This window comes from Linepithema humile, chromosome 8, assembly GCF_040581485.1.
Source record: "Linepithema humile isolate Giens D197 chromosome 8, Lhum_UNIL_v1.0, whole genome shotgun sequence".
Taxonomy (NCBI): Eukaryota; Metazoa; Arthropoda; class Insecta; order Hymenoptera; family Formicidae; genus Linepithema; species Linepithema humile.
In genome coordinates, this window is record NC_090135.1 from 5,168,304 (window position 1) to 5,180,839 (window position 12,536).

Here is a 12,536-nt window from a genome sequence, read left to right on the forward strand (position 1 = left end):
ATTAACCTCGTTTCACCCAAGTTCGAGATAACGTTCACCCAGAATAGTGTTTAGCGAAGCATTTGTCACGTTCCTTGCGCTATGACCAGCGATACGATAAAAATCGTAAAAATATTTTTCTTCGAGTAATTACGAAAACTTTTCTCGTCTAAGCGATATCGCTCTTCTCAGTCAAGCAGCTGGTCAAGTTCTCAAGTTGACGACTAGAGAACTTTTTCTTCACCATTTCTCGCCGTGAAAATTTTCTATCTTTTTTTTTTTTAAATAGAATGGAATCGCTGTCGCGCGTATTATCCGATCGAATCGTAAGTAAGCAAAAACACGCCATCGAACTAGGTCGCTAAATTTCAAACGATTCTGACTCATCTCTTCGTCGAAGAAGAGCGAAGAAGACAATCAGCATTGATCGCCAACGATAATGCTATGCGTAGCTACGATTGCGCGAGAGCTATCTTCGCAATTCCAAGTCATGATCTCATAATGACGCGACATTCCGCGCGAGTTTAACACAATTACTAACTCGTCGTGCTAATAACTCGAAGCGCAATACTGAGCCTGTTTTTACGGTGCTCATTACTCGGCGAGCTGCGATAGGATTAGGCGTTTAAACGACGATCATCGTTTTATTATTTGTTTTACTAAATCTCGCAGCCTCCTCCGCGCACAATTTAGTCACAGATCATTTGTTTTCTCAAGCAAATGTGCTGGTGATTATGAAAGTAGGCTAAATCATATACATTTTCTATTTTTAGGTATTTTAACTTTTACGTTTCTAAGTATTAAAAAATATTTTTCAAAACACTTTTATGATATAAATTTCTTATGTCATTTAAAATTTTACGAGTAGTTTATAAAAAAATATGTTTTTTGATACCTCAAATAAGTTGGATACTTTTCAAAATTAATGATGAATCTCAAAAATTACTTGGAACAAAAGAATGTTGAATTTTTATTCAAAAATAAGTTAAAAACACTATTAATTTTTATCAATATTCTAGTTCTTTTTCTTCTTCGATAATAGAATTTCCAATTTTCGAAGTCTCCAAAGCTTTAAAATATTCGCAATATATTACAAAATTTATTTATCTAAACCACTATTTGATGACGTACTGAAAGAATAAGTATTTTCTTTTCCATAAAAAAATCCACCAGAGAACAAGTGATTTAAATCACTGTTAAAGTAAACATGAACTGAATTCTATTTAACGACACAATTACCAACGGTTCAATTTCCAGCTATTTGTCAAAAATGACCACATTATTATAATATAGATCGATGTAACACAAAGTATAAATAATAAATTCAATCTTTCAAGACATTTGACTTACAATTTTACAGTTTACTTTCATAATTCCAGGCACAAATGTATAGTCAAGTGACGAAAGTCCTAAACGTAGAAAGGTATTGTCATGACGAAGCAAATTACAGGGTTATCTTTGACAAACCGTTTTGCCGGGGTCATTCGCACGACATTTCGCGCCGCCGCTGGCAGCGATAAATATTTCGCGTATTTGTATTAGCAGGGAAGCTATAGAATGATGAGTACGGACGATGAAATTGTGAAATAATGTGATTATATGTGACAGAAAAATATAGGTGTTAATGCCGGCGACAGGCGACGGAAAAATTCGACGATAACAGGAGACAGTGTGCGCTTGTCGTCGTCCATCGGTCGTTCGTGCGCGCACCGTACGTACACACGCGTACGCATGCATTTTTCATAGTCGCGTTCAACGCAGCGCACAAGTGTGCCCATGCGCATTGATGCATCATTTACCGTTCGGTATAATTTTGCATTTCATGCCGCACACAAGCCCTTCCGCGCGCTTCCTCTTATTACTTCCTAGATAGACTCGCTATTCCCGTTCAATTGACGATCGGGTCGCGTCGCGACAATGTAATACGTTGTACGCGATTCAGCTTCAACATTGATCGCTTTCCAGCTGACAACTAAGCGGAACAAAAGCAAATTCCAGACATTGATAATTAAATAACAAATTAATGATTGACGAAAAAAAAAGAAGAATTTGGTGGAAAAATCGCAGAGAGGATTTACTTTGGCAAATCCGAAGTAGGAAAATTATCAGTATCCGTTGCTTTTGCCGATTATTTTCGTAAAGTAGCAACGAAACATTGGCAAATGTCACTGAATGGGTATAAGTGCATTTTTGTAGTGGAAGAAACATTGTGAAATTTATCCAACCAAGTTATTTCGCACACACAGCTTGTCCAAATATTATTCAAACATCTCGGAGTTTGTTATCACGTAACTAGCACTTTCCCATTCATTATTGCCTAGCGTTGTAAATGCCGGGTCTGACATCTTTAGATTAATAAAGACTATGTATCTCTCCTGTCGTGTGTGGCGTAATACGAGGCTCGTGACAGCGAAACCGTGTCTTAGGCGTGTAACTTTCTCTCAACTCCCCGATGGCCCCGTAATTCCCTCTTACGGCACATTTAGCGCTAATAGGGACGATAATCGATGATCCAGATATTCCGACAGGTTCCGGACAGTGTTTGCCGATTCACGGACACGAAAAAGAACTAGACTTGGCGAGCGATAAAATTAGAATAAACCGCACGAATTATCGCATCGGTCGCTACTTTGCTTGCAACGTGTTTCTCGCCGTCTTGAGAGTGTTCTTTTTCTTTTTTTTTTTTTTTTAAGAAAACGCGTACACACGCGTGCGCGCGCGCACGCATATTACACGCATGTGGAATTCCACCGGGGGTGGAACGAAGGTAGCTATGTCCGGTGCATTGTTCCCGTTCCGTGGCTGCTGCATTCGGCGGAACGCGGTAACGCCCTGCTAAACGTCTGCCCGTTACTATGAAATGTCAAACATTGCCCATCGGCATAACTCACTCGCAACTATCTTGATTGCGAATGTATGCTTTTCTGAAATTCCGCCGCGCATTCTGGTCGTCGCGCCGACCGTCGGCGAATCGAGTCGTTAGATTCGCACGTGATAATTCGATCGTGTTAGCATTTCAGACGGTGCTCGGAATCGTCTTTCAATATTTTTAATACGACGATCATAGATGCGGCAGTAACGACGAAAGTGGACTGAGTGAAAAATCTTGAAAAATTGAATTTATTATTTAATTGTTTTTGGAAAAATAGTTGAAAAAATTGAACCGATTAGTGGCATCGATAATTGTGTCGTTAAGCAGGATTCGGTTCATGTTTGACAGTGGCCTATAAGTCACTTGCTCTCTGATAACCTTCTGTTTTATGAAAAAGAAAATGTTTAGTCTTCCGTTATGTCATTAAATAGCGATTCAGATAAATAAGTTTTATACAGTAAAAATGATATTAACCTTTTGTCAGCAATCATTTTTTTACTAACGCCGTCAGCAATCTGTCGTTCAGTTTTTTTTTTATGTTCTAGGCTTTCAAAAATTCTTGGTTACTTCTCAAAGTCTCTAGAATACCATTCAATAGTTTTCAATGTTTTTTTAGGAGGAGGAAACAAACCCCACTGTCTTTATTCCTCAGAGAAATTCGAGAAAGTAATTTCGCTTGTGCCTTGAAAGACCTAGATTGCTGACAAAGGGTTAAGAATATCTTGAAACTCTCGAGATTTGAAAAATTGGAAATCCTACGATCGAGGAAGAAAAAGAACTAGAAGAAATCGATGAAAATTTATCGTTAATTTTAAAAACGGTCACTTGAGGTATGAAAAACATATCACGGAAAAGATTTACGTTATCAAAGTGTTTTGGGAAGGATTTTGTTTCATGATAAGAAAATACTTTTTAATACAACATGCAAAAGTCGAAATATCTGAAAACAAAAAATATATGACCATTTTCATAATCACCGGTACATCATAATTTTCGTTTATCAAGCACAAAAGTCATGATATTAGTAGTAGCTGTCGTAGTAGGAGTGGCCACTTTAGTCGCTAAACAATTCCTATTTGTGTTTGTTACAGAGAAACGACAACCTCGACCTGTCTTTGAACGTTCCACAGCATCATCAAACATCGTATCATCACGACGGCTACAATATGTCCGATCAGGTGAGTGAAATTGCAATCCATTATCCATCGACAGTCATTCTATTGGCAATTTCGCTAAAATGAAACGCTTATTAAGCGTTTATTTCTCGTTTTTTTAACAGTTACATATCGGTTGTGTCGTTTATGCCATCTACGTAATGCAAAATATTCTTGATTAAAAATTCCAATTACAATATATAAGTGATATAAAATGGAAATGAGATGACGGATTCTTATTTAAGTCGATGGCTCAAGTTTTATGAAAATGATGATGAACGATGGAGAAAATAAAAAGTGGAACGGGATGTAAGCTGGCCAATTACCGAAATACGGAATTTAATATCCTTTAATTTCATTGAAATGGAAATTGCCCAGCATCATTTCCATTAAGATTCCTCGGCCGTGCCTTAAGCTTTGACTATTGGATTCTCGCAGCGGTCCGACATCGTCAGACCGCGTCTGACCTCGACACGGAACGACATCGAGCGATCATTCAAAAAGGGGACTCGCAGAAATTTCTTCATTATCCGTTCTTGTATGTTCTCGTTTTTCTTCTCATTTAAACTGATGCGGACGGATGAAGAACGGACTGGCAACGCGATCGATTTAATAGCCGTCGGTTACGCCGCTGCTTAAAGTAATCTGCTTTTACGGCGCATCTCCTTGCGATAGCGAATTCGGAATAGATTAGCCCGATGCATCGATAATCGCGTCGGAAAGAATATCTGAAAAAATCAGAGTAAAACTGGCAGCCGACGAGCACCACGGCGCAGCGTCTCGACCGAAATGTAGGACGGCGACTCGCCTCGCCGGTCGCTCGATCCAATCTAAGCGTCCAGTAATTGGCAATCTGCGATAAATAACCATCGGTTATAATTTCATTGTTTAATAAACGCACGAATGCCTGTTTCGATTTCGCGGCATTAGGCATAATAAATCGGTCGATAACGATGTCCCAATTCTCGCGGAATAATCGCCGGCGAAAACTGATTATCCAAAACAAATTGCATTACAAGCATCACACTTGGTTACACTTACATGCGTTCTGAAAAATATCAGCTTGTATATGATAAATGATTCCGGACTTTCTCGTGTTATTTTTTTTACGCAGCACGCTTGAAAATTCGCGATTCGTGCAAAACTTGATTGCTACTTCGATAAACAAATATTTCATTTTCGTGTTAATCCTTTCGAAACGGGAGCTTTCTAAGCAAAAAACAAAGTTACCTATACAAGACATTGTTTTCCAAGGGTTGCTGAATTCGATTGCGAATTCCAAAATGGCGAATCAAATTTCAAAAATATTAGTCTGATTGTTGTGAAACTTGGTTTTAGAGGATTTTTAGGATTACTGAATTCAAGTGTCACTTGAGAATTTCAAAGTTCAAGGTTATAGTAAAAACTCCTTAAAACTGAGTTTCAAGATTAATTGAGATTAGGTTAGGTTTTTAAAATTTAGTCTTGGTCGAATTTCAAAATTTTGAGGTTATATTCGAATTCAGCAACCTGAAAAATCGAGTTTTAAGATAATCCGATTATTTTTGTTGAAATTCGGCCATATTGGACCTGTCATTTTGAATTTTGTATTTTTGATCTCAGATTTAAATAAAGCATGAACAAATGCTCTTATAGGCCAAGTAAAAATCGAACGAGCAGTTTTAAAAATAAAGGGGAGTGTCCTCTGTAGCGCACGTCCGTTCGGAAGGGGTTGATCAAGCCGCGCTTCGCCCGACAATAAAAGTAGACAGATTTATTGGGAAAAAAAAACACGAAATTACTTATTACACAATCCAATAGTTGCACATCGCGATAGATTCCTTTTTGTTCTAATTTGTTATTTATTCCGTCTGGCTTCGAGAAAAGATCGACTGAAGAAAGTTTCGCAGAGCGACGTGTGTATCTTTACGGAAGCTGCACGCGAAACGGTAATATTGCAAGTCGGCGTCTTTATACTTAAAACGCTCTCCGTAAAAAAGTTGATCCAATTCCACGTTTTTACGATCGCTTCGCTCTGCCGTCTATTCCTGCTCCGGCGAAGCTAGAAATTCAAGTCTTGTTCTTGAAACGCGTCCAATTCGTATCGCGTTAATAAATGTATTTGTAGCGCTGCTTAATGCAAATCTCTTATTTATATTCCATCTGTTTCGTATCTTTAGATTTTATTTTCGCTTCTCTCTCCTCTCCAGCCGCTAATTTCGCGTCGCGCTTGCTCGATCGCACTTTCTCCGTTGCATTCATTAATTATTTAGTAACTCTCTCGGGTCGATATCAAGACATTCGCTGCTTTTTTTTTTTTACCCCGCAGCTGGTCTCTTTGTCCGTCTCTGTAGCACTTTCTAAATCGCTCGCGCCGTACACAATCTCATGCCTCCATCGACGGCGCGGACTAAATAACAGCTGTTCATTCTTACGCCTGAACTTATTTCTTATGTCTTAGAGTTTTCGCAAGAGCATTCATTTTTATTTCCATCGCATTTACGCTTGAAAGTCGCTTATTCGCAAGAAAATTTATCCGCACTTGCACTTTGTATCCAAATAATATGTAATTTGCGAGTGCGAGCGCGAAATCGAAGTTGGATGAGCGGTGACTGCGGAGGGGGCTGCGGAGGGGGTGTGGGCTTGGTTGCGTAACCAGGAAACCATCTAAATAATATTTCTTCGGGAAGAAGAACCCAAGTTGCGAGAGTCGCGCGCAAGTTTTAACGAGATGGCGGAACGAGTTTAGTTCACGAGGAAAAGAAAAACGACGAGGACGACGACGACGACGACGACGACGACGACGACGGGGTTGGGGGGGGGGGGGGGGAGGACAATATTTCTTCGTCGTTGGCTCGCCCCGCTCTTTCACCCGCGCCCCCATCGCGACTTTCCTTGCGCTTCTTTTCTTCCTCTAATTCTTCATTTACCTGCGATTCGATGTGATTCGCAAATTTAATATCGCTCTAAACAAGAGGCGAGGTGAAAAATGATCCGTCGCGCAAAGTGGCGGTATCGCGCAGACGCCGAGACGTCGTAGAAGCGTTTAATTAACAATTCCGTTGAGGGGAGGTGATCGGTTTTTTGGACGTATTCGGCCGGGACGTGCGCCACGCACGAATTAGATCGTTAATGTCCGCTGCGAGTATCTGGGCGCGTAAACGCGAAATGGATTTCGCGATAAACGATCCGCGGAATTGGGCGTAATAAAACGATTAATGGCACGTATAAATCTGGTTTACGCGCAACAGCGCCGACCACACCTGCCCCGCTCCGCTTCGTCGTCGTCGTCGTCGTCGTCGCGCGATCACGCGAGTCGCCGCGGCGCGCAATTATCCGCGTTTGCCGATTCGACACTGTCGCGCGATGTCATTTCACCCGCGATACTTTAATAACGGCAAAATAAAGCGGGGGAGGTAGGTGAAATATATACACTGTAGCTATACAGCACGCCGGGGCCGATCGATAGGCACCGGGCGTGTTTCTTCAAAGGAAAATTCCTGACGCTATTAAATCCAATTTCAAAACTTTTATTCTCCCTACCATCGAGCGCGCGCGCGCGCGCACGCCACGGCAAATTTATTTTCCTTCCCCTTTGTGAAGGGGAATAAATTGCTAAAAGGATTCCGAACAATATAACGCTATCTATCATCCGCCAAGGGACGGGCGGAAGGTTGATTCTTTGATTCCACTTTCACGTCGACCTCTCCTCTCCTCTCCTCGCCGTAGAGGCCCTTCCTCCCCTCAAAAACTTTTCTTCCCCGTCGTTCTCTCTCTCTCTCTCTCGATCGTTTCATACGAAGATGTTAACAACCAACAGGAAAGCCTTTTCGTTCGCTAACGATAACTCGCTAATGAGGGAAAGTCGCGCAAATCCACAAATGTAATATAAACGAGGCGGGAGTATAAATTTTTTGCTTTCTACAAATCTCGTAGGAAAGTCGACAAATTCGATATCGTTTGTTTTCAGACATTTCACACGCCGAGCTTCGGTGACGAGGACTTTGACATACCGCCCATTCACCCTCACTCGCATCAGCAACAGCAGCAGCATCAACAACACGACTCCATGCAAGCGTATGGTCAGCCGCAGGTACGCCTCGACGATGATACACAAGTATTAATTAGAGCTTAGACAAAAGATCCGAACAATTTTGAATTTAGGTTAGGTAAGCCAATCTTTCCAACAATTTAGAGTTTAAGTTGGGTAACCTAACCTAATCTAACCTAACGACTTGGATAGTCTGAATAGTTTGAACGTAAGCGGTTATTGATCTGTTAATGTAAGTTTGTAAAGTCTGAAGATTCGAACGGTAAAAAAAAATTTTGTTTTTATTTAATTTGATACAAATTAATAAAATCAACATCGTGTCGTTTTTACGTTGAAATATTCAAATACTTTGAATCGTTCAAACTCGATATTTGAACAGTTCCATCAGCTGAAATTTCCAGGCACTAATATTAACGAAATCAAATACCGTCGTACGTTACATTAGGAGGAAAGCTTGACATCTTTTAAAGCCGAGCTCCGAAATAAGTTTTCACAAAGAAAGATCTTATATATTGCTTGTTCTTCTACTATTCTTCTTTAATCATTAAAATTTAATTCTCGAAACCCGTTTAGTAAAAGGATATTTTTGTTCGGTTGCCAGGATTTCTATATATTAGACCTTTCGTCGTTTAGTCAGATCATTGTGAAGCATTAAAAAGACTACAGCACAATAGCGCATAATAATACGCAACTGTTGGAACGTGAAAAAAAAAGAAAAACGATGTCGGAATGATGTATCGACCATTTAACAACTTCCGCATTCGGGCATTATTCATGTAACGTTCAAGACATTTATTTTTAGACGCACGCTCATCGTCTTCTCCCTCTCCCTTTGACCTCGAAATAAGGAGATAAAGAGATATTCAAACATGCAGTAGAAATTCTACGATCTTTATCAGTAAGAAAAGCACGTCGAGGGAAATAATTAATACCGCGTGATATTTCTTCACGACAAGGATTGATTTTCAATTATTTTTTGTTTAATTAATAACTATTTAAATTAATACCACGGTATTTATACTAACAGCATTATGCAGAATAAAGTACTCCGTGATGATCGTAAAGTCGCTGTTTTATTTCCACGAACTACGTGTTTAAATTGAAAGTTAGAAATCGGATAATTTCCAATACGCAAGCGAGACAGTCACAATTGAGAGTCCTTTTCCAATATATAAACTAGACAGTCATATAATTAAGAGTTTTTCTTTACAAACCAAAGAATGACATATATAATTCTGTAACGACAAAAAAATTAACAGAATAAAAGAACAAGACTGATCGCGGAGGAAAATTTGTTCATCGACACATTTAATATATATTTTTTAATTTATTTTACAATTTCTATCGATATATTTTGTATCAATTATACAACATTAATATTATGCATTAACAAGAACATTATTTTGTTGCGCTCTGACTTTCGCGCTTTGATTCTTATAACCTTTCTTCGTTTAATCTTCTTTATAAACTGCGCTGCAGTCTTTCGGCTGGTAAGCGGGACTGGCGCATTCATCAGCGTTCTATATACGTTAAATCATTATAGATGATGCAAGGTGGTGGTATGCAGCAATCGCCGGATGGTCTGAGTCTGGACGCCGGTGGATATCAGCAGCAACTCTATTTACAGCAAGACCATTCAATGCAACCGATCAATGTCAGGTGAGTACGACTTAATTATACGAGCCGCCATTAGCGTAACAGAACGTCGATTACGCGCGCTAGATTTGTTGCTTGGGATTTTTCAAGCGCGCAGCCACAATATTATGAATCGATTAACAGACGGAGGAAAAAGAGGGAGAAGGGAAAGAAACTTGCTTTCTAGCAAATTGAATTTCTGGCTCGTAAATTAGGCGGGACGGCGGGATATCAGTGCGCCGCCGCGCTCGAAGGAAACTCGAGAACCGAAACGTCGTATTGTCATCTTTCCTTATTCTTCGAGCTCGAACGGAGCCACGAACAAGCGGCGATGATTGGAGAATACGCGGCCCGAGGCGTAACAAAGCAAGATTAATGAGTGTCGGACACCCTCGGTTTCTCTGTTACTCATACGAGATCGTTCGCGGGCGCCGATGACGCTACGAAAGCGCTCGGCTCATTTGCCCCGCGAGTGGAAATCATTCCGTTACGATTGGGCATATCTTCGCCTCGTTAAAACACGCGAAACTTTGATCCCCCCGCGCGAGGTGGCGATTTAAAAATCGATAGCGAGCCGAGTCTGAAATTACAGCGCGCGTATTCTTCCGCGCCGTAAAGACCGCTTTGTAACGTTAACGGCGACAATTAGCGCGCTAATTCCGGAAACTCCACTCGAAATCCCGCGAATGGAAGATTGTTGAATTAGCGATATATTCCCGTGGTATATACGGCAAACATCGCGCACCGTCGCGCGCGCCGCGCCGTTTGCATAACTCCGAATTATGGAGATTTGACTTACCTCGTTATTGCACGCTGCCCCGCGGCAATTTCAGCAAAGCCAATTTTGATCATCGTCGTACGCAGTGCGACACGGAGCCCGGAGAGATCCCGGTGCACTCTCGTCCCGCGTATTGTTCTCCCGCTTGAAAATTACCCCCGCTTAATCTCGTAATACTCGCGCGGACGGGCTAGCTTCGCGTTTCGTTCGTAAGAATGGGCGAGGTCTTCGATGGGATTTGATATCGCAACGCGCGTAACACGCCGATTTCAATGATGAGAGCCGGTTGCGTTAAAGAGTTGAGCAAACCATATCATCCCGGTAATAGAGTGGAAATCTAATCGGCGAGAAATCGGGGGACTCGGTGCGCGATTCCTGCCTTTGTTTCCTCAACAATATTTCTTCTTCGTTTTTTCTTCTTCTTTTTTTACACGGGAATGTTAATGACGCTTCTCACTGCCGTTAGGATGAGGCTTTACCGCGAGAGACGGAACGTTGCTTTCTTTGTTCCAGACAAAATGAAGGAAAATCGTCGACGAATGTATGAACAGATATACGCGTATGTATATGCGTGCGTGCTGCGCGTCTCCGCGTACCTGCGTGCATCTACGCAAGAGAAGTAACCGAGGCTATGATTTACCGTGTATTAAGCCTACCGAGTAACGTTCGTGAGAACCTGTCATTACGTAGTCTTACGACCGCAATTTAGGACGTCGAGACTTCTTTTTTTTTTCTTTTTTTTTTTTTTTAACAGCGAACAAACGTATTTCCGAGATGGAAAATGACGGTGGGTGTCTTCATAGCCCTTCGTCCAGAAGTACTCTTCCCCGGAGTGAAGCGTACTTTGCTTTTCGAATTACGCACTGTAATCGGTCTGGTTAGAAGAGAGAGAGAGAGAGAGAGAGCCGTACAAAAGTATCTAAACGCGCGCTATCGTCTCGACGCAGGTCAGTACGCCGTGAATCGATGATGCGCGGATGATGCCAAGAGTTATCTGGCCGCCGTTGTCTTCTGCACAACATGACGCACAGACCGCCAATAATCGCGCTCTTATGTAGGATGTTGTATCGCGGGCACGGCGACGCAGCCTTGTAGATAAATCAATAGATAGCGGGAGGAGGTATTGTACAAATAATTATTGAAATGTACGAAGTGCTGGCGCTGCGTCGCAATGGCGACTACTACAGCTGAAATGTAATTAGTTACTTCTTTAACGCGAGATTGCAGAGAAACTTGATTACGAAATACGGAGCGGTGTCGAAATAAAGAAAGCATTGGAACCTGTTTTTCAACGGAGCTTTCTTTCCTTCCGAGCTCACAGATTTCAAACTGACGATATTACGTTACGCGCCATTTACATAAAAAGTACCTTTACGTAAAACGTACTATTTTAAGAGCCAGGCAATTTATTATCGAGGCAATGTCGTAAAGTTTGATACATCGTGTAAACGAATTGAAGTTGAAATAATATGCGTCGGTGATTATGAAAGTGGGCCAAGTCATATTTTTTTATTACGTAACAAAATATTTTCGTAACAAAACACATTACTTTTATAATGTCAATCTTTTTCTCGATTGCAAAACTTTAGCGAGTAGCTTGTAAGAAAATATGTTTTCGATGCCTCAAGTGACTTGAACCGTTTTTAAAATTAACGATAAATTTTCATCGATTTCTTCTAGTTCTTTTTCTTCCTCGATCGTGAGATTTTCAATTTTTCAAGTCTCGAAAGCTTCAAGATATTTCTAATGTTATTTTATATTATTGCGCAATACTTATTTATCTGAATTGCTATTTGCTGACATAATGGAAGAGAATAAGTATTTTCTTTTTCATAAAACAGAAGTTTACCAGAGAGAGAGAGCAAGTGACTTGAGGACGTTTTGTACGTACAATCGTAGCAAAAAGTTGCTGAAATTTGATTTTGACGAATATATGCTCTTCTCATATAGTTTGAGTAATAAAGATTGCACAGAATCTTATCATTTATTCACAAGTAGAGTGCAGAAATGTACTTTTGAATTTCTGTTGTTTTTTTTTTTCTGAGAATTTTCGAATTTTCCGAATTACGCTTGACGTGCGGATAAAGG

General features: G+C 40.6%; 1 protein-coding gene across 5 annotated transcripts in view; it reads left to right on the top strand.

Moving 5' to 3' along the window:
- The window catches only part of LOC105680049 (TOX high mobility group box family member 3), a 72,813-nt gene that overhangs the window by 52,784 nt on the left and 7,493 nt on the right, over positions 1 to 12,536 (top strand). For all 5 annotated transcript variants that reach the window (XM_012380473.2, XM_012380472.2, XM_012380474.2 and 2 more), the window contains 3 exons: positions 3,943 to 4,029; positions 7,955 to 8,077; positions 9,579 to 9,694. In XM_012380473.2, coding sequence (XP_012235896.2) covers positions 3,943 to 4,029; positions 7,955 to 8,077; positions 9,579 to 9,694 — 326 coding nt within the window. The remainder of the gene's footprint in view (positions 1 to 3,942; positions 4,030 to 7,954; positions 8,078 to 9,578; positions 9,695 to 12,536) is intronic.